This window comes from Canis lupus, chromosome 35, assembly GCF_048164855.1.
Source record: "Canis lupus baileyi chromosome 35, mCanLup2.hap1, whole genome shotgun sequence".
In the NCBI taxonomy this organism is placed as follows: domain Eukaryota; kingdom Metazoa; phylum Chordata; class Mammalia; order Carnivora; family Canidae; genus Canis; species Canis lupus.
The window spans coordinates 23,497,543-23,522,268 of NC_132872.1; the positions used below are offsets into that span (position 1 = coordinate 23,497,543).

Here is a 24,726-nt window from a genome sequence, read left to right on the forward strand (position 1 = left end):
TTATAAAAGGTTTTATTCATTCATTCATGAGAGACACAGAGATAGAGGGAGGCAGAGACAAGGGCAGAGGGAGAAGCAGGCTCCATGCAGGGAGCCTGACATGGGACTTGATCCAGGGACACCAGGATCACGCCCTGGGCCGAAGGCAGGCACCAAACCGCTGAGCCACCGAGGGATCCCCCGCTATACAGAAGCTTTTAAGTTAGATTTCTTTGCACTTAACTTGTTTCTGTCTTTGTTGCCTTTGCTTATGTGTCAAAATCTGTCAGATTTTTTTGACACAAAAAAATTATGTGATTTTTTTTCTGTGTGTCAAAAAAATCATTGCTAAGACCAGTGTCAAGGAACTTACCATCTTCTAGGAGTTTTATGGTTTCAGGTCTTATGTTGAAGTCTTTAATCCATTTGAGTTGATTTTTGTATATGGTGTAAAGAGAGTGGTCCAATTTCATGATTTTGTATATGGCTGTCCACTTTCCCAGCACCATTTACTGAAGAGAGTATTCTTTCTTCATTGTATGTTTTTGGCTCCTTTTATTTATTAATTGAACATAAATGCAGGGGTTTATTTCTGGGCTCTGTTCTGTTCCATTTATCTTTATGTCTGTTTTTATTCCTATGCCATACAGTTTTGATTACTATAGCTTTGTAATATTTTTTTTGTTTTTGTTTTTGTTTTTTTAATATTTCTTGGGGGATCCCTGGGTGGTTCAGCAGTTTGGCGCCTGCCTTTGGCCCAGGGCGCGATCCTGGAGTCCCGGGATCGAGTCCTGCGTCGGGCTCCCGGTGCATGGAGCCTGCTTCTCCCTCTGCCTGTGTCTCTGCCTCTCTCTCTCTCTGTGTCTATCATGAATAAATAAATAAATAAATCTTTAAAGAAAAAAATATTTCTTTATTTGACGCAGAGAGTGAGAGAGAGGGAGATAGTGCACAAGCAGGGGGAGTGGCAGGCAGAGGGAAAGGGAGAAGCACTGAGCTTCCCACTGAGCAGGGAGCCTGATGTGGGGCTTGATCCTAGGACCCTGAGATCAAGACCTGAGCCAAAGGCAGTAGCTTAACTGATTGAGCCGCTCAGGCGCCCATGTAATAATATAGTTTCAAATGAGGAAGTATGATGCCTCTGATTTTTTTCCTTCTTAAGATTGCTTTGAGTATTTAGACTCTTTTGTTGCATACAAATTTTAGGATTATTCTATTTCTGTGAAAAATGCTGGAATGTTGATAGGGTTTGCATTGAATTTGTAGATTATGTTGAGTACTGTCAACATTTTATCAATATTCCTCTAATCTATGAGCACAGACTGGTTTTTCATTTATTTATGTCTTTTTCAATTTCTTTTGTCAGTGTCTTAAAGTTTTCAGTGTACCAGACTTTCATCTTCTTGGTTGAATTTATTCCTAGTGTTTTATTTTTGTTGTTGTTGGGGTTGTATATGGGAGTGTTTTCTTAATATTTCTGATAGTTTGTTGTTAGTATATGGAAATGACATTGATTTTTGTATCCTGCAACTTTACTGAAATTGTTGATTAGCTCTAAGTTTTTGGTGGAGTCTTTAAGCTTTTCCTTTTTTTTTTTTTTTTTTTTTAAGATTTTCTTTATTTATTTATGAGAGACACAGAGAGAAAGCAGAGAGAAGGTAGAGACGTAGGCAGAGGGAGAAGCAGGCTACTTCTGGGAAGCCTGATGTGGGACTTGATCCTAGACCCCAGGATTATGTCCTGAGCTGAAGGTAGTCGCTCAACCACTGAGCCACCCAGGTGCCCCTTCTTCCTGATTTTAGAGGAAAAATTTCCAGCTTTTCACTACTGAGTGAGATAGGCGCTGTGGGCTTGTGATATATGATCTTTATATATTTAGGTACATTCCTCATATATTTTGTTGAGGGTTTTTATTATGAATGGAAGTTGAATTTTGTTAGATGCTTTTTTCTGCATCTGTTGAGATGATCATATGTTTTACATTTATTTTGTTAATATGGTGTGTCACATTGATTTGTGGATGTTGAACCTTCCTTGAATCCCTGGAATAAATCCTATTTGATCATGGTGTATGATTCTTTTGTATTTTTGAATTGGATTTGCTAATATTTTATTGAGGATTTTTATATCTATTTTCATCAGAGATACAGGTCTGTAATTTTCTTGAATACCCTTGTCAGATTTTGGTATTAGAGTATTGAAGGCCTTGTAAAATAAGTTTATTTGTTCATGATTCATTCTTGGTAGGTTATGTTTCTAGGAATTTACCTATTTCTTATAGGTTGTCCAGAGTGGTGTTGTGTAATTAATTTTTCATAGTAGCCTGTTACGATTTTTTGTTGTTTGGTGATATTAATAATGTCTCTTCTTTCATTTCTGGTTTTATTTATTGAATTCTTTTTTTTCTTGGTGAGTCTAGTTAAAGATTTCTCAATTTTGTTTATCTTTTCAAAATACCAGTTTTCATTAATCCTTTCTGTTGTCTCTTTACTATCAATTTCCACTCTGATCTTTATTTCCTTCATTCCAGTAACTTACAGGCTTAGTTTTTACTTTTTGTAATTCTTGAAGTGCAAAGTGATATTTGAGATCTTTTTGTTTCTTAATGTAGAATGTCTATTGCTATGAGTTTTTCTCTTAGTACTGCTTTTGGTGCATCTCACAAGTTTTTTATATGTTGCCGTTTTCATATATCTCGATATTTTTTTATTTTTATTTTTATTTCTTTGATTATTCAGGAGCATATTGTTTAATCTCCACATATTTGTGAGTTTTTCAGTGTTCTTTTGGTGGTTGATATGTAGTTTTATACCTTTGTTTTTGGAAAAGATGCTTGGTAGGATATCAATCATCTTGATTTTCTGTCTGGATGAGCTATCCATTGGTTCAAGTAGGGTATTGAAGTATCTACTATTAATGTATTGTTGTTTATTTCTCTCTTTAGATCTGTAAATATTTATTTTACATATTTAGATGTTCCGATATTGGATTCATAAATATTTGTGAATATTTTATCTTGTTGGATTGACCCCTTTATTATTCTGTAATGACCTACTTCGGCAATTACTGCACTTTCTGTTTTAAAGTGTATTTTGTCTCATTAAACATACCTAACCTAGCTTGTTTTTGGTTTCTCTCTCTCTTTTTAAAAGTTTTTTTTTTTAAAGATTTTATTTATTTATTTATTTATTTTATTTATTTATTTTTAAATTTTTATTTTTATTTTTTTTTAAATTTTTATTTTTTTTAATTTTTATTTATTTATGATAGTCACAGAGAGAGAAAGAGAGAGAGGCAGAGACACAGGCAGAGGGAGAAGCAGGCTCTATGCACCGGGAGCCTGATGTGGGATTCGACCCCAGGTCTCCAGGATCGCGCCCTGGGCCAAAGGCAGGCGCCAAACCGCTGCGCCACCCAGGGATCCCGATTTTATTTATTTATTCATAGAGACAGAGACAGAGAGAGAGAGGGGCAGAGAGAGAAGCAGGCTGCATTCAGGGAGCCTGACATAGGACTCAATCCCGGGTCTCCAGGATCATGCCCTGGACTGAAGGTGGCGCTAAACCACTGAGCCACCCGGGCTGCTCTCTTTTTAAAAGATTTTATATATTTATTTAAAGATAGAGAGAGCATGAGCAGAGAGAGGGAGAAGCAGACTCCCTGCTGAGCAAGGAGCTTGATGCCGGGCTTGGTCCCAGGACCCTGAGCTCATGACCGGAGCAGAAGGTAGAAGAAGCTTAACCAATTGAGCTAACCAGGCGCCCCTCGTTTCCCTTTGTAAGGAATATCTGTTCCCACTCCTTTTTAAACTTATGTGTGCTTTTAAAGGTGAACTGAGTCTCTTATAGGCAGTATATAGTTGGTTTATTTTTAATCCATTTAGTCACTCTGTGTCTTTTGATTAGAGAATTTATTCCATTTACATTTAAAGGTTGATAGATATGGACCTATTGCCATTGTGTTAATTGGTTTTTGACTGTTTTTTAATTATCTTGTTTCTTTCGTCTTGCTCTATTCCTCTGGGATTTGTTGATTTTCTGTAGTAATACTGATACCTTTCCCTTTATCTTTTGTGTATCCACTGCAGATTTTTGCCTTGTGTTTACCACGAGGCTTACATAAAACACATCTTCATAGCAGTATATTTTAAGTTGATAACCACTTAAACTTGAATTCATTCTAAAGCTCTTTTTTTTTTTTTTAAGATTTTATTTATTTATTCATGAGAGACACAGAGAGAGAGAGAGAGACCGAGACACAGGCAGAAGGAGAAGCAGGCTCCATGCAGGGAGCCCGACGCGGGACTCGATCCCAGGTCTCCAGGATCATACCCTGGGCTGAAGGTGGCACTAAACCGCTGAGCCACCCGGGCTGCCCCATTCTAAAGCTCTACATTTTTATCCACTCCTCTATTTTGTTTTCGATGTCACAATTTGCTGTTTTTTGTATCCATTAATGAATTACTGTAGTTACAGTTATGAGTTTTTTTACATTTTTCTTTTAGCCTTTATATTATACTTAGAAGTGATTAGTCCACCACAATTAGATTATGCTGAATTTATGTATTTGCCTTTACTAGTGAGGCTCATACTTTCATGTTTTGTTACTAATTAGCACATTTTTGTTTTGGATTAAGGAAGTCCATTTGACATTTCTTAGAAAGGTAGTCTAGTAATGAGCTCCTTTACCTTCTGCTTGTCTCACACTTTTTATTTCTCTTTCAGTTCTGAAAGACATCTTTTATGGTTTTGTTGGTATGGTTTTGCTGGTTTTGTTTTTGGTTGGATGAACACTTTTTTTTTTTTTTTAAGTTTATTTGTTTTTAAGTGATCTCTATCCGCAAGGTGGGGCTCAAACTCTCGACCCCCTGAGACCAAGAGTTGCATGTTCTACTGAGCCAGCCAGTAGTTTAGGTCTACTGTTTCAGCCCTTTTAATATGTAGTGCCACGATGGCCTGCAAAATTTCTGGTGAAAAATTTGATGATCTTGTGAGAGGGGGTTTCCTTGTATATAACAAGTTTTTCTCTTGTTGTTTTTTAGATTCTCTGTGTGTTTAACTTTTTGCAATTTAATTATAATGTGTCTTGGTGTGAATATTTTTGGAGGTCTAATTTGAAACATCTAATTTGGAACTTTCTGAGTTTGCTGGATTTGAATGTCTCTCCGTTGTTTCTTTAGATAATTTTCTACCACTTCTTTTCTTCTCCGCCTGGGACCCCTATAATGTGAATATTGTTCCACTTGATGTTTCATAACTCCCTTAGTATATCCTCACTCTTTTTAATTTCTTTTTCTTTTTGGTCTTCTAAATGGGTGAATTCTAGTGCCCTGTCTTTGAGTTTGCAGATCCTTTCTTCTCCTTTATCTAGTCTACTGTTGAATCTCTCTATTGAAGTTTTCATTTCTGTTATTGTATTCTTCAGCTCTGTGATTTCCGTTTGGTACTTAGTATATTCTCTGTCTTGAAACTTTCACTTTGTCCCTGCACTGTTCTCCAGATGATGATGAGCATCTTTATAACTGTTATTTTGAAGTATTTATCAGGTAATTCACACTTATCTCCATTTCACTAAGGTCTTTTACTGAGATTTTTATCTTGTTCTTCTGTTTAGAACGTACTCTTTTGCTTTATTTTCCTCCACTCTAGTTGGTTTCTGTGCATTACATGAAACAGCCACTTCCTAGTCTTGAAGGTGTGATCTTGTGTAGGAGTTGAACTCTGTCTTAGCTCTTGGTTGTCTCTCAAACCCTTGGGACTGTCCAAGCTGACTTCTGTGTTATTAGTGACTCCCAATAGTTGAGGGTGTGCCGAGACCTGTCAGTGTCTCTAAGGTGGGTAGGAGGGTGGATCTCAGTCACTTGAAGGCTGATTGGAAGCTGGATCTCTGGGAAGCAGCTTTAAGAGTATGCAAAGATACCTCTTTTAGGGAAAGATTGGTAGATGAGTGTTTCTGTGTGCTCCCTCTGTGCTGTGCCCTGGCGGACAACTGGTGTTAAGAACTATTTATTTGTTCTGTTCCTGTGGAATCCATGAGCATATGTCCCACTGGCCACCACAGCCACATGATCAAGGGGCATCCCTTAGATGCTGCAGAAGCTGGGATGTCAGACTTGTGTGTAAGCTCCTTTTCAGGTGGTAGTGGCAATCTGAAGTGAAGTAGAAGGAGATGGAAAGATGGCATCTGCTTGCCTCTATGATCTCTGGAGAGAATTGTAGTTGGCCTCTAAATGCATGTTAAATTAGAAAGTTGTCCTCAGGCTGTAGCTTTTAAGACAAATACCTCTTTCTGGGTGTATTTTAGTTTCAGTAGACCCTCTATGCTGGATCCTGGATTATTAGCTGTGGTGAGTCCATGTGAACCTTTTAAGAACTGTCTCTTGGTTTGCGATAGCCTTGTGAGTTTCATGGATGCAAGCAAGCCCCATTTGGATTTTAAAGTTAGATGTTTTAGTAGCCTGTCTCTTTGGTGATAGTCTTAAAGGTTAGGGTTCCAGATGTGGGGTCAAAATCCTTTGCACCTTATGCAGAAGCTGGAAGTTGTCATTTCTCTCATGGTTGTGTTCCATTTTGCTGGGGGTGGTGTTTATGGCAAGATTATTTTATCTTCTTTTACATGTTTCAATGTTTTTTCTCATTCCTGTGATAGAGGAGTTTCCGTTAGTTTCTGGATTTTTTCAGAGGGAATTGTTCTGTATGTAACTGTAGATTTGATATGTCTGTGGGAGGAAGTGATTTTAGGAGCCTCCCACATTGTCATCCTGCACTGGAACCATCCCTGGTAGATTACTGGTAGTTGAAGTCCATAGTTTACAGTAGGGTTCACATTTTGTCTAGTGTATTCTGTGTTTTGACAAGTGTATAATGGCATGTATCTATCATTACAATGTGATACAGAATGATTTCTGTTAAAAAAGTCTTTTGTGGAAAAAAAGTCTTTTGTGCTCTGCTGATCTTTTTAATATCTCCACAGTTTTGCTTTTTCCATAGTGTCACATGGTATCATACAGCCTTTTCAGATTGTTTCTTTCACTTAGCAATATGGTTTTACATTCATTCATGTCTTTTTTGTGGCTTAATAGCTCATGTCTTTAAAAAATTTTTTGAGGGGTGCATGTTTTGGCTCAGGTCATGATCTCAGGGTCCTGAGATCAAGCCCTGCATTGGGCTCCTCCCTCAGCAGGGAGTCTGCTTCTTCTCTCCCTGTCCCTTTCTTCCCACTCACATGGGCGTGCATGCATTCTCTCTTTCTCTCTATCTAAAATAAATGAATAAATCTTTAAAACCATTAAAGAAGGTGTTTTTTTTTTTTTTTTTTTACAAAGGACTGTTTTTTAGAGTAGTCTTAGATTTTCAGCAAAAGTGAACAGAAAGTACAGTTTCCACAAGTCCCTTGCCTCCACATGCATAGCTTCCCCCACTATTATTTGTTTTTATTGTTGGATAATATTCTATTAAGTGGATGTAGCACAGTTTGTTTATCTATCACCTGTTGAAAGATATCTTGGTTGCTTCCAAGTTTTGGCAGTTTTGAATAAAGCCATAGGAAACATTCATGTGCAAGTTTTTGTGTGAACATGTTTCTGACTTATATCATTAAATACCAAGGATTGCCATTGTCGGATTGTATGTTAAGGCTACGTTTAGTTTTGTCAGGAAGTGCTAAACTGTCTTCCAAATGATTGTACCATATTCCCACCAGGAACTAATGGCATTTCTTGATGTTCCACATCCTAATTGATATTTGGTGTTGTCAGTGTTTTGTGTTTTAGCCATTCTAATAGGTATCTAGTGGCATCTTGTTGTTTTAACTTACAGTTCTCTGATGACATTTTCTTGAGCTTCTTTTCGTATGTATATTTACCAGCTGTATATCTTCTTTGGTGAGATGTGCCTTCAGATCTTTGGCCCTTTTTTAAAATTGGGTTGTTTTCTTATTTTTTAATTTTAGGAGCCCATTGTACATTTTGAATACCAATCTTTTTATCAGATATGTGTTTTGCAAAGATTTTTTTTTCTAGTTATTATGTTATCTTTTCATTCTTTTATTTTTTTATCTTTATTTTTTTAAAAGATTTTATTTATTCATGAGAGACACACACACAGAGAGAAAGAGAGGCAGAGAGACAGGTAGAGGAAGAAGCAGGCTCCATGCAGGGAGCCTGACGTGGGACCCGATCCCGGGTCTCCAGGGTCAGGCCCTGGGCTGAAGGTGGCGCTAGACCACTGAGCCACCCGGGCTGCCCATCTTTTCATTCTTTTGATGTAATAGTCTTTCACATAGCAGAAGTTTTAATTTTAGTGAAGCCCAAATTATCAATTTTTTTCTTCATGCATAGTGCTTTAGGTGTTATATCTAAGAAGTAGTTGCCTAACCTAAGATTACCTAGGTTTTCTCTGATGTTATCTTTAAGGAGTTTTATAGTTTTGCTTTTTATATTTAGATCTGTGGCCCATTTTGCATTAATTTTTGTGAAAGATGTAAGACTTAAGTCTCTTTCTCTTTATATATGGATATCAGCATCATTTGATGAAAATGATTTCTGTATTGAATTGCCATTGTTCCCTTGTCATAGATCAGTTGATCACATTGTGTGAATCTGTTTCTCAGCTATTACTCTGTTCCATTGATCTTTTTTTCTTTTTTCTTTTTCTTTTTTTTTTTTTTGTTAATGCCATGCTATTTTGCTTAATGTAGCTTTATAGTAAGTCTTGAGTTGGGAGTATGAGTTTTCCAAATTTGTTTTTCTTCAGTATTGTGTTGGCTATTCTGGGTCTTTGGCTTTCTATTTAAAATTCAGAATCACTTTGTCAATATCCACAAACTACCTTGCTAGGATATTGATTTGTGTTGACTTTATAGATCAAGTTGGGAAGACATCATTGGAATAGTGAGTCTTCCTGTCTGTGTACGTGAAATATCTGCTTAGATCTTTGATACCTTTTAACACAGTTTTGTGCTTTTTGTCATAGAGATTTTATATATATTTTATTTGATTTCCACATAAATATTTATCTCTTGTGCTAATATATATAGTATTTTTTTTAAATTTCTGGTTCTAATATTAATTATTTTTAAAGAAGAAATTAATTGACTTTTGTATAAGTATCTTATTTCCTGCACTATTTCTATAATGACTTATTTGTTGAAGGAGGTTTTTTTTTTTTCTTTTATTGGTTCTTTGGGGTTTTCTACATAGACAACTGTGTCACCTTAAATAAAAGTTTTATTTTTTTCCTCTCAATCTGTATACTTTTTATTTCATTTTCTTACCTTACAGCATTATCTAGGACTTCCAGTATGAGGCTGAATACTTAATACTTGATTGATGGTATTGTTCAATTTAGCTCTGTCCTTACTGATTTTCTGCCTGCTGGATCTGTTTCTGATGGAAGGGTATTGAAATCACTGTAATTGTTGATTCTTCTATTTGTCTTTATATTTCAATCAGCTTTTGTCTTATGCATTTTGGTGCTCTGTTGTTGAGCACATAGATATTAAAGACTGTTATGTCTTTCTTCTTGGAGAATCGATCCCTTTTATCATTATGTAGCATTTCTCTTTATCCCTGTATCCTGCAAATTGATAATTTTTCTTTTTCCGAAGTTTGTTGAGTCTGAAATCAGTATTCTACACTAGCTTTCTTTTGATCTGTGTTGGAATGGTCATATTTTTATCCCTTGACTTTTTATCTTGTCTTTATATGAGTTTATTGTGTACATTGTATAGGTGGGTCTTTTTTATTCTTTTTGGATTGATTTTTGAATATTGAACACCTTTCTGCCATAGAATAAATGCTAACTGGCTATATTGTATTATTCTTTTTATGTATTACTTGTTCTGATATTTTTTTGTTGAGTGTATGCTATCAGAGATGTTGGTCTTGAATTTTTTCTTCTTGTGCTACCGTTATATGGAGTCACTAGCAATGCAGTGCTTACGTTATAGAATGAATTGGGAATTGTTCATTTCTCCTGTAGTTAATGGAACAGTGTATAGAATTCCTTTCCTTACTTAAACGTTTGTTTGAATTGCTAGGAAAACTCTTAGGGCTTATACTGCTAGGAGTTAGTGGAAAGGAGGGTGGCAGCTGTGTTTATAAAAGGGTAGCGGAATGGGTATGTGTATGACACAACTGTTCTATATCTTGACTTTGGTTGTCAGAGAGCATATGACTTTGGTTGTCAGTGCATATGATAAAATTGCACTGAACTTAAAATGCACTGGTACACAAATGTTTGCATACAGAACAGGTGAAATCTTAATAGGGTCATGGTTTGTCTCATTGTTAATTTCCTGGTTATATATTTTTCTGTAGTTTTTAGGGTATTGGGGGAAAACAGTGGGGAAAAGTGGTCGAAGAATATACAGGGTTCCCTAGACCCCCCCTCCATAATTAGTCCAGTGGTTCAATAGATAATGGTTAGCAAATAATTTCAGTTTATGTTTTTTGATAAGTGTTTTCAGTTTTGGCATTACATGTTGCTTGCTTTGGAAACTGGATAAAGAACCAATAGAGTTGAAATTCTGATATAAAGTTAAATCCAGACCAATAATCTTATTTAATTAGAAAGTCAGGCATTTTTATTACAGCAAGCTGTGACAGGGATAAGTAGTTGTGAACAAAGTCAGTATTTACATCAAGATACAACTTTGGTTCCTTTTAGTATGTAAGGAAATACTCAGTTAAGATTATGAACCCCACATAACTTAGAGTGCATGTAGAGATTTTGTCCAAGAAAACTTTTAGTCAAATTACTATGGACCATTTTATTTCAATTGACATAGTATTTTATTTTGGTGTTCTTGCCAGAATTATGCCAAATTGGCATACTTATGCCAAAATTATGTAACTGGGATGCCTGGGTGGCTCAGTGGTTGAGCATCTGCGTTTGGCTCAGGGCGTGATCCCGGAGTTCCGGGATCGAGTCCCACATCAGGCTTCTTCCATGAAGCCTGCTTCTCCCTCTGACTGTGTCTCTGCCTGTCTCTCTGTGTCTCTCATGAATAAGTAAATAAAATCTTTTTAAAAAATTATGTAACTGGATGCTTTGATCCTGTCTATAAATAAAAATCTTTTATTCTTCTAAAAGCCTTTTTCATTTAAAATAAAATTATTCACACTATCTTAACTTTCCTATTTGTGGTCATGTAGCTTTCAGATTATGTAATGTGAAGAAATTCTCATTAATAATCAGTTTGTAGGATAATTCTTTGTTTTCTAATTTTTACCTTTCAGAGATAGCATATAATAGGTTCATAGACTAAAAGAAAAATAAATCATACCTGAATAATACAAATTATTAACTTAGCCTATAATTCTTACCTAATTTTTAAAAAGAGAATATGTAAATATTTTAATGTGATATTAACTATAAGAAGTGATTAAAGTTTAAGTGAATTGTATTTTCATTTGATAACATCTCTGGATATAGTTCATGTTACCCTTGGGTATGGTAGGATTTAAGAATTTAGAGTTAATGACATTTTAATCAATTTCCCCCCAGTTTGTCTCCATGAGTTCATGTTTCTGTTTGTTTGTTTTTTTGTAGTAGTTTAAAACTCTCATTATTTTTTGCCCTCTCTTTGGTGGGAATGTTGTTGTTTTCTCTGTATAGAATATGAGGCTCAAAGACTAGTACTTCGATAATTTTGCACATACATGCAAACTTTATTACATTATGATTAGTGGAATACAAAAAGTCAATAACATAAAACGGGAAGGTTGCATTTATTGTGAAATTAGTGGAACAATTATAGGGAACTAGTTGGTCAGTAGTTCTGAGAGTTCAATCCTTAAGCCAGATCATACCCAGTCCTGGTTGCAGTAGATGAAAACAGGTAATATAATTCACTGTGAGAAGTGTTGTCAGTAATGGAGCTTTTGCAAAATGTAGAATGATATTGTAGAAGAGATTGATTTATTCTGCTAGAAGGTGAAGAAGGTTTCTTGGTGGCTTACTGGACAAAGAGAACTAGGGAGGGTAAAGCATATTCTAGTAAGGGAACATGTTGAAGGATGAAACTGCATTGCACTTTCAGGGAACTACAAATAGTTTACTATGATCAGAATACAAGATGCATGGGAAGCCGAAATGAGAAAAGAAGACACATTGTTTTTTTCCCTTCCTTTAGGTAGTCTGGAACACTTAGGAATTTAAGCAGGAGAATACCATCAGATTTGCATTTCTGAAAGATTTAACTTTTATGATGGAGTAGACGCTAGATTAGGGGTGAAAGAAACCATTGGCAGGGAATCCCATTAGGATAACATTATAAGAGCACAGGTCAGATATAAGAAGGGGCAGAACTAAGACAGTGGTAGTGAAATGGTGAGAAGATGTAGTTTTATTCTTGTTATATTGATAGGTTTACATTTTGACAAAGGTATTTAAATTGATATCTTGATGGGAGGGATTTCTGAGAATTTGTATAATTTAGAATCAAAGCATTGAAAAGAACATAGGCTTTTATGAGAGACAAGCTTGGGTTCATTGGTCTAGCTTCACTTTCCTCTGATAAAGTGATGTGTTTTATATCATGCAGTGCTCTGGTGGTAATGAGATAACTAATGCCTAGAGAATTAAAGAGGATGTTTATTGAGAGCTGTCATGTTCAAGACAGTGTTTTGGTTTTCATTACTTAAAACATTTTTTTTAATCTTTTAAAAATTTGTTTTAAGTTGTAGTAAAATACACATAACATAAAATTTATCATTGTAACCATTTTTAAGAGTACAGTTCACTGGCATGTAGTACATTCACAGTTTTGTGCAACCATTACCACCATCCATTTTCAGAACTCTTTTATCTTGCAAACCTGAAATACCCTACTCTTTGAACAGTTTTTCTCCACCCCCCCCACTGCCTCCCAGCCCCAGGAAACTACCATTCTACTTTCGATTTTTATGAATATGACTACTTTAGATACTTCATATAGCTTGAATCATACAGCATTTGTCTTTTTATTACTGACTTATTTCACTTAGTGTAATGTCATTGTCTTGGGAAAAACCGAGTCTTCCCCCTGTGTTTTTCATTTACTCTCACACTACTGTCATATTTGCAATACTTTTGACACCACATGTGTGTGGGTTTTCCCATACCAAGCAATGCTCTGTGACACCAGCTGGGTATTCTACAATTTAATTCAATTCTGACACTACTTGGAAATAGTGTCAGACCTACGAGGTAAGGGATTGATCCCACAAGAGTGCTCCCATCCCACCTCAGATACCAGTCACAAGTCCCAACTGTCAGCTGTGCTTGTGATCAACTGGCTATAAATCTGAGGTTCCCACAGCTATCCTGTCAGGTTCGATTGCTTCATGCTAGAGCTGCTAAGAGAATTCTTATATTATTTATCGGTTTATTAAAGGATATGATAAAGGACACCATTGAGCAGTTAGGTGAGGAGAAACATAGGATGAGGTCTGGGAGGGTCTCCAGAGCAGGAGCCTCTGTCCTTGTGGAGTTTCTGTGTGTAGTATGTAGATGTGTTCAGCGACCTGAAAGTGCTCTGAACCTTTTGGAATTTTTTGGAAGCTTCCTCATGTAGGTATAACTTACTAAGTCTTTTTTTAGCTCTTTTCCTCTCTCTAGAGAATAGAGGGTGGGGTGGAAAATTGCAAGCTTCTAATTATGGCTTAGTCTTTCTGGTGACCAGCCCTCCTCCAGGAGCCCACCCAGAGTTGCCTCATTAGTACAAAAGACACTCCTATCAATCCAGGAAATTACAAGGGTTTCATGAGCTCTGTGCCAGGAACTGGGGGCAGAGACCAATATGTATAGTTTTTGTTTTCCCACAGTCATCTAGGGTCATTCATGTTGTGGCATGTGTCAAAATTTCTTTTTTAAGCCTGAATAATATTTCATTGTATGTATATATCACATGTTGTTTATCTGTTCTTTTATTGCTGTGACACTTCAATTACTTCTGTCTACCTTTTAGATTTTGTGAACAATGCTCCTATAAACACAGGTGTACAAATCTCTAACGAAAACAGTGTTTTAAACTTATTACATATATAGTTATTTTACATCCTTGTGAGATAGCTACTGTTACATCCATTTTCAGATAAGGAAACTAATGCAGAGAACATAAATAATTTACTTGTCTAGATTTATGCTGTTTTGTATTAAATAATTTTAACTTTTGTGTCTAGTCAGATTAAATCTAAACCCTGTTAGTAAGATGTCTGACTCTCCTAAAATTTTCCATGTAGCAGTTCATAGGGAACCAGTTTTAAACCCTTTTAATTGTTATAAATGCAGTTACTTCAAAATCACAGACCCTATTTAACATGGTATATAATAATTTTTATTTCCTTTAGCCTTTCAAAAATTGTATGATTATGTAAGCTTTGGAGTCTCAAAATATCAATTTCCTAACTAAACTTATCTCGACATTTTAAAATATATTCTATTTTTTGGTAGACTTATATTTCTGAACTAACAAAAGACCTGGTGGTTTTTTAGATTGCACTTTTTCCCTCTGTGACCTATGAATTTGGCTGTTTATCTTGATTTTCTAAATTAAAACAAATTTATTTATTTATTTATTTATTTAAATTTTTATTTATTTATGATAGTCACACACAGAGAGAGAGAGAGAGGCAGAGACACAGGCAGAGGGAGAAGCAGGCTCCATGCACCAGGAGCCCGACGTGGGATTCGATCCCGGGTCTCCAGGATCGCGCCGTGGGCCAAAGGCAGGCGCCAAACCGCTGTGCCACCCAGGGATCCCAATTAAAACAAATTTAAATGTCTTAATTGTCATATTGTTATATTTAGTGTTAAATTCCATTTTTTTTTTCCCTAGTGGAAAAGAAGCCTAAGAAATAAGGTCCTCTCTCTAGACCATAAAAGTAGAAAAGGTGTCCGTGGGCGTCCTGTCACTTCTAAGACATCACCAGAAAGGTAAGATACATGTGTGTATGACATAGGATGGACTTACACTGTGTATAAATAATGTGAGTATGGGTGATTCACCTAGCCTCTTTGGGTCTCAGTTACTGTACTTCTGAAATACAAAGACTGAATTCAAGATTCAATTCTAAGGTTTTTTTCCAAGCTTGAACTTTCTGTGATTCTAAGTCATCTTAACTCCTTGTTTTTGTGCATTTGGAATGTCTTGATAAACTTTAACTGATAAAACCAAGAGTTATATATATATATATATATATCTATCTATAATTTATGTATATATACTTATATATATGCTTATAAATATAGATATATATATATGCTGGTTATAATGCTTGATTCATCATTTGTGTCTGCTATACAAAAGGTACTAAATTTAGCAACTGTGGAACTGTAGTCATAGTTTAGTGAATTATGGTTATAGTGGAATTAAATATCTGGGGGATTGAAATTGCAATTATTGGAAGGAATTTAAAGCATTCCAGGATTAGACATCTGTAAATGATTAAAAAGTTGTTATTGTACAAAAGGGTATTGAATTTTCTTTTTGGTGAACAGTAAATGAATGAAAAAATGAGGTTAGCAAAGTGGAACTGATTTATGTATGTTGACATTATATGCTGTGACCTTGTTTAAGTCTTATTAGTTCTAGAAATTCTTAATAGATTGGAGTTTTATTCATAAAGTCAGTTTTACTTTCTTCTTTCCAACTAGATGCCTGTAATTTTCATTTTTTGCATAATTGTCCTGGCTAGAACATCTAGTACGATATGGAATAGAAGTGGTGAGAACGGACATCTTTTTCCCCCCACTTTCACAGGGAAAGCAGTCAATATTTTACCATTAAGTATCATGTTAGCTAGGTTTTTCATAGATGCTTTTCTGTGGTTTAAATGTCTGTGTCCCCTCAAAATATTTATGTTGAAATTCTCATGCTCAGTGTGATGGCATTTGAAAGTGGGGTCCTAAGGAGATTGTTTAAGTCATGAATGGGATTACTGCCTAAATAAGACACCTCGCAGTTTTTCTAGTGTCTTCCACCATATGAAGACACAAGGAGAAATTAACAATCTGCAGTCTAGAAGAGGGCCTTCACCAGAACCTGACAATGCTGCCTGGCACCCTGATCTTGGACTTAGGAGCCTCTCGAACCATGAGAAATGAATGTTTGTTGTTTATAAGCCACTTACTTTATGGTATTTTGTTATAATAACCCAAATAGACTAAGACATATCCCTTTTCATGATGAGGAAGTTCCTTTCTATTCCTAATTTGTTGGAGGCTTTTTATTGTGAATGGGTGTTGGATTTTGCCCAGTGCCTTTTCTACATTCGTATCATGTAATTTGTGTACTTTACTAACATAGTGTTGTGTAATTTGATTTTTTTAATGTAATTTGATTTTTTTAAAAGATTTTATTTATTCATGAGAGACACACACACAGAGAAAGAGAGAGAGAGAGAGAGGCAGAGACACAGGCAGAGGGAGAAGCAGGCTCCATGCAGGGAACCTGATGTGGGACTTGATCCGGCACTCCAGGATCATACCCTGTGCTGAAGGTGGTGCTAAACTGCTGAGCTACCCGGGCTGCCCCATAATTTGATTTTTAAATCTTAAACCAACTTTGCATTCCTGGGATAAATCCCCCTTGATTGGGCAGCCTGGGTGGCTCAGCGGTTTGGCGCCTGCCTTCGGCCCAGGGCGTGATCCTGGAGACCCGGGATCGAGTACCACGTCGGGCTCCCTGCATGGAGCCTGCTTCTCTCTTTGCCTGTGTCTTTGCCTCTCTCTCCCTGTGTCTCTCATGAATAAATAAAATCTTTAAAAAAATAAATAAATCCCCCTTGATTTATGATCCCATTCATAATGTTGCTAGGATTTGTTGAGGATGTTTACATTTGCATTAAGAAGAAAAATTTGTCTTGTTTTCTCATGTTGTCTTTGTCTGGCTTTGGAATCAGGTTGGTACTGGCCTTGAAGAATGAATTGGAAAATATTCTTTCTTCCTTTGTTTTTCTGGAAGAATTTTGGAGGATCAATATTAATTTTTCTTTAAATGTTTTGTTTTGTTTTTAAAATTGTATTTTCAATTAATCTGTATGCTCAGTGTGGGGCTTAAACAGCCCTGAGATCCAGAGTCACGTGTTCTACCATCTGATCCAGGCAAGCGCCCAGTGTTTCTTTGAATGTTTGATGAAATGCACCAGTGAATCACCTGGTTATTGACATTTTGCACACGTGGACGCGCACGCGCACGTGTGTGTTTGTCTGGAGTTTTCACATTACAAATGTAAATTTTTATTTGTTATAGTTCAATTTAGATTTTCTATTTTTTTATGAGTCAGTTTTGGTAGCTTGTTTCTAGGAATTTGTGCATTTTATAAGTAATCTAATTTGCATACATTTGTTCAAAGTATTCTCTTAGAATCTTTTTAATTTCTGTAATAATGTTAGTGATCTCCTTTTCATTCCTGATTTACTAATTTGCATCTTCTCTCTCTTTTTCTGTTCAGTTTCCCTAAAGATTTGTTAATTTTGTTGTTCTTTTCGAAGAACCAACTTTTGATTTCATCAGTTCTCTTTGTTTGTTTCCTGTATTCTATTTCATTTATTGCCACTATAATCTTTTTTCCTTTTCTTGTTTTGGAAATAGTTTGTGCTGCTTTTTCTAAATCTTAAGATATATAGTGGGGTTACTGATCCGAAATCTGCCTTCGTTTCTAACATACACATTTATAGTTTTAAATTTCCCCTGAGCACTGCTTTAGTTATATCTCATAAATTTTGGTATGTTGTGATGTTCTTTTCATTAATCTCAAAAGTATTTTCTAATTGGTAAGATTTTTTTGACCCAGTTGTTATGAAAGTGTGTATAATTTAATTTCTGCATATTTTAAAATTTCAAATATTTCCTTCTGCTAATTTCTTATTGAGATATAATTGACATTGTATTAGTTTCAGGTGTATAATGTAAATGATTTAGTATTTGTATATATTGAGAAATGATCACCACAGTAAATCTAGTTGGTCCATCATCATGCGTAGATATACATTTTTTTTCTTGTGAGAACTTTTAAGATTTACTCTCACTCTCAGCCATTTTGAAATCTACAGTATAGTGTTATTAATATAGTCACCGTGCTGTATAGTACATTCCCATGACTTATTTATCTGTTAATTTTTTTTATCTGTTTTTAATTGAATTTCATTGTGGTCTGAGAATATTTTGTATTATTTCCTTTCTTGTAAATTTTTTTAGAAAGATCTTATTTATTTGTGAAAGAGGGAGCATGAGCAGAGGGAGGGGCGGAGGGAGAAGCAGACTCCCCACTGAGCAGGGACCCGACATGGAATCTGATCCCAGGACCCCAGGACCATGACCTGAGCCAAAGGCAGATGCTTAACCATCTGAGCCACCCAGCCACCCTCTTTCTTGTAAATTTGTTGAGGTTTATTTTATGGTCTCACATATGATCTTTCTTGCAGAATGTTTTGTGCATTTGAGAAGAAATGAGTATTCTGTTCCTGTTTGGTGGAGTGTTCTATAGAGGGCTGTTAGATTGAATTGGTTGATACTGTTATTCAAGGCTCCTGTTATCTTGGCTGATGTTCATTCTAGTATTTCTATCCATTATCAAGACAGTGTTTTGAAGTATCAAACTATTAGTGTTGAGTATCTCCCTTCTGTTTTGTCAGTTTTTGCTTAATGTATTTTGTTGTCCTGTTACTAAGTATATGGATATTTGTAACTGGTATATCTTTCTGATGAATTAACCCTTTTATCAATGAAATGCCCCTCATTGTCTTTTTGTTTGTTTTAATATTTATTGTGTCTGATATTGATATAGCTACTCCATTTGTCTTAAGGTTCCTGTTTGCATGGTATACCTTTTTTTATCTTTTTACTTTGAACTTATTTATTTCTTTCATTCCAAATTGTCTCTTGTTGAGAGCATTTAGTTGCATCTTGTCCTAGCAGTTTGAAATGTTATAATGAAATGTCATAGACTGGGTGGCTTATAAACAACAAATATTTATTTTTCATAATTCTAGTGGCTGGGAAGTCCAGTATCATGGCACCAGAAGGTTCATGGTCTGTGAGGGCTTCTTGGTTCGTACAGCTGGCCATCTTTTCATTGTGTTCTCAAAGGGCAGAAGGAGTCTCTCTTACGCCTCCTTTATAAGAGTACTAATCCTATTTATGAGGGTTTCCCTCTCATGATCTAATCGCTTCCCAAAGGCCTCTCTCCTAATATCATCACTTTGGGGGGTTAGGATTTCAACATATGAATATTTAAGGGAAACAAACATTCAGAACATAGATCCTGATTTATCATGTATTCTGGAATATCTGCCTTTTACTAGATTGCTTAATCCATTCATATTTCATGTGAAAATGTCAGTAGGGCCATGCCTCCTCTGAAGGCATCAGAGAAGGACCTGGTCCATGTCTCTCTCTTCCCTTTAGGCATTCCTTGTGTTTTGGATGTATCACTGCAATCTTACATGTTTATATGTTCTCTCTCTGTGTCTTCATGTTGTCTTTCTTCTGTGTGTTTCTGTTTCTGTGTTCAATTTGCAGTTTTTATTTTTATTTATTTATTTATTTATTTTTCAGTTTGCAGTTTTTATAAGGATTCCAATCACAATGTATTATGGCCTAACCTATTGACCTCATTTAAACTTGATTATCTCTGTAAAGACAGTATTTCCAAATAAAGTAACATTCTGAGATACTGGGGTTAGGAGTTTAGAATATCTTTTTCTAGGGCACAGTTCAACCCCCAAGAAATAAGTTGAGCATGGGAGAGGAATTGAGCTGCTTTTGGGAACAGTAATTTCGTTTCTTAAGGAAATGAATTGCCAATCTGTCAATTTCCCTTTCCTCTTTATTGCTTCTTAAAAATTCAGTCCTTCCTCAGTTATATGTAAATAAAACAAATAACTATTTTATATTGCCTTTTTTTTGTGTGTGTGTGCTGCTTCTGATTATAGGACTATACAGGTTTTCTATTTCTTCTTTTTAAAAAATCAACTTTATTGGTATATCATTTACTAGAAGAATATGTGTCAATTTTAAGTATAAATTTTTATAATTTTTGAAAGATGTATTGCTTTTTTATTGTAAAATTCACAAAACACAAAATTTACCATCTTAACCATTGAAAAATGTTTTTAAATTTATTTGAGAAAAGAGAAAAAGAAAGAAAAAGAAAGAGAGTGCTTGGTGGGGAGGGGCATAGAGAGAGGGGGAGAGAGTCTTAAGCAGGTCTGTGCTCAAAATGCAACCTCAGATGGGACTCATCTTATGACTCTGAGATAGACCTGTACCGAAACCAAGAGAGGCGGCTTCTTAACAAGCTATGTCCCCTAATGCCCCCATCTTAACCATTTTTAAATGTATGGTTTAGTGGTTTTAAATACATTTATTTATTCATTTATTTATTTCGATTTTACTTAGAGTAAGAGAGCACAAGCAAAAGGAACAGCACAGGGAGAGGGAGAAGCAGGCTCCTCACTGAGCAGAAAGCCCAGTGCAGCTTCAGTGTAGCTGAAGACGGATGCTTAATCGACTAGGGCACCCAGGCACCCTTTAAATATATTTATAATGTACTAACATCATCACCATGTATGTCTACAACTCTTGTCATCTTGTACTACTTAAATGGTATACCCATTAAACAATGAGTACCAGTTTCTCCCTTATCCCAGCACCTAGCAACCACCTTTCTACTTTCCATGAATTTGACTACTTTACCTCATGTAAGTGGAATCATTCATTATTTTTTTGTGGTTGGCTTATTTTACTTGGCATAATGTTCCTAAGTTCATTCATGTTGCAACCTATCAGAATTATTTCCCTTTTAGGCTGAGCAATATTCCATGTACACACACACACACACACACACACACACACACACACACTGTTTTGCTTAGGCATTCCTGGTTATTTTTGTCGTGAAAAGATACTGAATTTTGCCAAAATTTTTTGCATCGGTTGGGATGATCATATTTTGTTTCCTATTCATTCTGTTACTGTAGTCTTTATATTGACCAATTTTTGTATATGGAACCATTCTTGAATTACAGGAATAAATCTCGCTTAGTCATGGTGTGTAATAGTTTTAATTTGCACCAAAATTTGGTATGTTCATATTTTGTTGAGTTTCAAATCAATGTCCATAAGAGATAATGGTCTTTAGTTTTCTTTTCTTGTAGTGTCTTTAGCTGGCTTCAGTATCAGGGTAATGCTGGCCTGATAGAATAAGTTAGAAATTGTTCTTTTTGCTTCCATTTTTGGGAAAAGTTTGAGAATGATTGCTGTTATTTCTTCATAAAATTTTGGAATTCACAAGTAAAACCATCTGGCCAGGGCTTTCTTTTTGGGAGGCTTTTTGATTATTGATTCAATCTTTTTTACTAATTTTAAGTAAAGTCAGATTTTGTTTGTGATTCAATCAAAATTTTTTGTTTTTGAAAATTTATCCATTTCATTTAGATTATCCTGTTGGTTGACATACAGTTCATAGTATCAATTATAATCCTTTTTTATTTTTGTGGAATCATTAGTAATGTCCCTACTTTCATTTCTGATTTTAGTAATTTGTAGCTTCTCTTTTTTCTTCACTCATCTAGCTAAAGTTTGCATGTTTGTTGATTTTTTTTTTAAAGAACAAATTTCTGGTTTCACTAATCTCTTATTTTTCTATTCTGTATGTCATTTGCTCTGCTCTTTATTATTTCTTTTTTCTGTTAGCTTTGAATTTAGTTTTTTCTTCTAGTTCCTTAAATTGTAAAGTCAGGTTTTGATTTGGTCTTTATTTTTTATAAGGTAAGCATTTATAGTAAAAAAATACCTCTTATTGGGGATCCCTGGGTGGCTCAATGGTTTAGTGCCTGCTTTTGGCCCAGGGTGTGATCCTGGAGACCCGGGATCGAGTCCCACATCGGGCTTCCTGCATGGAGCCTGCTTCTCCCTCTGCCTGTGTCTCTGCCTCTCACTCTGTCTGTATCATGAATAAATAAATAAAATCTTTAAAAAAATACCTCTTATTAATAGAGCTTTGGTTGTGTTTTGCAAATTTTTTTTTTAAGATTTTATTTATTTATTCATGAGAGACACACAGAGAGAGAGAGGCTGAGACACAGGCAGAGAGAGAAGCAGGCTCCATGCAGGGAGCCCGACGTGGGATTCGATCCCGGGTCTCCAGGATCACACCCTGGACCAAAGGCAGTGCTAAACTGCTGAGCCACCTGGGCTGCCCATGTTTTGCAAATTTTTGTATGTTGTTTTTGTTTTCATTCGTCTTAAATATTTTCTAATTTCTCATGTGATTTCTTCTTTGAACTATTGGTTATTTAAGAGTGAGGAGTTTAATTTCTACAAATTTGTGAGTTTTCCAGTTTTCCTTCTGTTAGTGATTTCTATTTTTATTCCATTATGGTCAGAGAAGATACTTTGTGTGATATCGATCTTTCTGAATCTGTTGAGATTTAATTTGTCCCCCACAATGTGGTCTATGTTGAATAATGTCCTATGTGCACTTCAGAAGAATGTGTACTCTTTTGTTGTTAGGTAGCTTGTTTTGGTATGTCCATTACATCTAGTAGGTTTATTGTGTCTTTTAAGTCCTAATTTTTTGTCTTCTGTCATATTTTTCTATCCATTATTGAGAAAGGGACATCAAAGCCTTCCAACTCTTATTGTGGAACTATTTTTGTCTTTTGTGGAACTATTTTTGTCTTCTGTTAATTTATGCTTTATATATTTTGATGCTCTGTTATTAGATGTGTAAATGTTTTAATGGTTATATCTTCTAGCTGTATTATACTTTGTATTAATATATAATTATTTTGTTTCTTACAATCTTTTTTGATTTAAAGTATATTTTGTCTGGTATTAAAATAACCTTGCTCTTTTGGTAGTATTTGCATGGAATATCTTTTTCTGTCCTTTCATTTTTAATCTCTTTATGTCTTTGGATCTAATGTGAGACTGGTGTAGACAGTATATAGTTAAATCATGCTTTTTAAAATTCATTCTTCCACTTTTTGTCTTTGGATTGCGGTATTTAATCCATTTACATTAATATTAACGAGGAGCAATTTATGTCATTGTGCTATTTGTTTTCCATGTCTTACAGCTTTTTTTTGGTCCCAATTTTTCTTCATTTTTCTCTTTTTTTTTGCTTTATTAATTTTTTGTAACAGTGAAATGCTTAAATTCTCTTCTCAATTCCTCTTGTATAGCTACTTTGTGGTTACCATAAGGGTTATGTTTAACAATATAAAGTTATAGTGCTCTAATTTGAATCTCTCCATTTAACTTGAATAATATGTAGAAACTGCTTCTTTACAGTTTTATCTCCCATCTCTTTCAATTCTTGATTTAAAAAATGATATCTTTATATAGCTATGTTCAAAAACATAAATAGTTATTTTAAATGCACTTTCCTTATATTATGTAGAAAACAAAATTTGTGGTTATAAACCAAAGTTGGAGAATTAGTATCTTTTAGACTTTTTTTTTTTTAAAGCATATTGGTCTGTTAAATCATGTGGAAAACAGAATTTCAAACCAAAGTTAGGCAGTTGTTCATGTATTTACTGTTACTGATGAGATCTTTATTTCCTCATATGGTACTGAGTTACTGTTTCTCCTTATAGGATTCCCTTGAGCATTTCTTGCAGGGTAGGCCTTATGCTAGCAAACTAGCAGCTTTCATTTGTCTGGACGTGTCTTAATTTCTTTCTGCTCTTGAAGCTTGGTTTTGCTGCATATAGGAATTTTGGTTGATCAGTTTTTATTTTTTGTATGTAATAAATCACTTTTCTCTGGCTGTTTTTTTTTTTTTTTTTTTTTTTTTTTTTTAAGATTTTATTTATTCATGAGAGACACACAGAGAGAGGCAGAGACACAGGCAAAGGAAGAAGCAGGCTCCATGCAGTGAGCCCGACGCGGGACCCAATCCCGGGACTCCAGGATCACTCCCTAAGCCAAAGGCAGACACTCAACCACTGAGCCACTCAGGCATCCCTCTCTGGCTGCTTTTAAGAGTGTCTTTTAAGAATTTGATTATAGTGTATCTCAGAGTAATAAACAATAAAACAATAGACAATAAAAGTAAATTAAAAATAAAATAAATAACCAAAAATATATTTATTTGTAAATAAACCCTTCATTGAATTATTTTAATTTGAATATGCTCTTTGACTTTTTTGTACGTCCCTGACTAATACAGTGCCAGGCACAGATAATATTCTCAGCCATCCGACAGTATAGATACTGTTTTTCAAGGCAATTGATAGAACCTCTTAAGTCTTAGTTGTTTCTCTGTGAAATTAGAGAAGTCATTAAAACATCTTTACAAGTTTGCTGATTTTTCAGCCTGCTCAAATCTGTTTTTGAATCTCTCTAGTGAATATTTTTCTTTTCTTTTTTTTTAAGATTTTATTTATTTATTCATGAGAGACCAGAGCGAGAGAGGGGGGCAGAGACACAGGCAGGAGAAGCAGGCTCCATGCAGGAAGCCTGACAGGAGACTCGATCCTGCGTCTCCAGGATCACACCCTGGGCTGAGGGTGGCGCTAAACTGCTGAGCCACCCGGGACCGCCCTCTAGTGAATATTTCATTTTAATTATTGTACCTTTGGTTCCAGAATTTTTTATAGGCTATCAAATAAATAAATAGGTCAGAGAAAATAGAGGGAAAAATTTATGAAGAAAATATTAAAAGACATCTCCAACAATTGAAAAATAAGTTTCCAGTTTGAAAAGGCTTAATGAATGTTAGCACTGTGTTGGGGAAAAAAGGAAAAAGAG

The 24,726-nt window shown here is 35.3% G+C and overlaps 1 protein-coding gene across 5 annotated transcripts in view; it reads left to right on the top strand.

Moving 5' to 3' along the window:
* Window positions 1-24,726, top strand: part of SENP7 (SUMO specific peptidase 7) — a 139,698-nt gene that overhangs the window by 24,220 nt on the left and 90,752 nt on the right. For all 5 annotated transcript variants that reach the window (XM_072811835.1, XM_072811838.1, XM_072811836.1 and 2 more), the window contains exon 4: window positions 14,800-14,897. In XM_072811835.1, coding sequence (XP_072667936.1) covers window positions 14,800-14,897 — 98 coding nt within the window. The remainder of the gene's footprint in view (window positions 1-14,799; window positions 14,898-24,726) is intronic.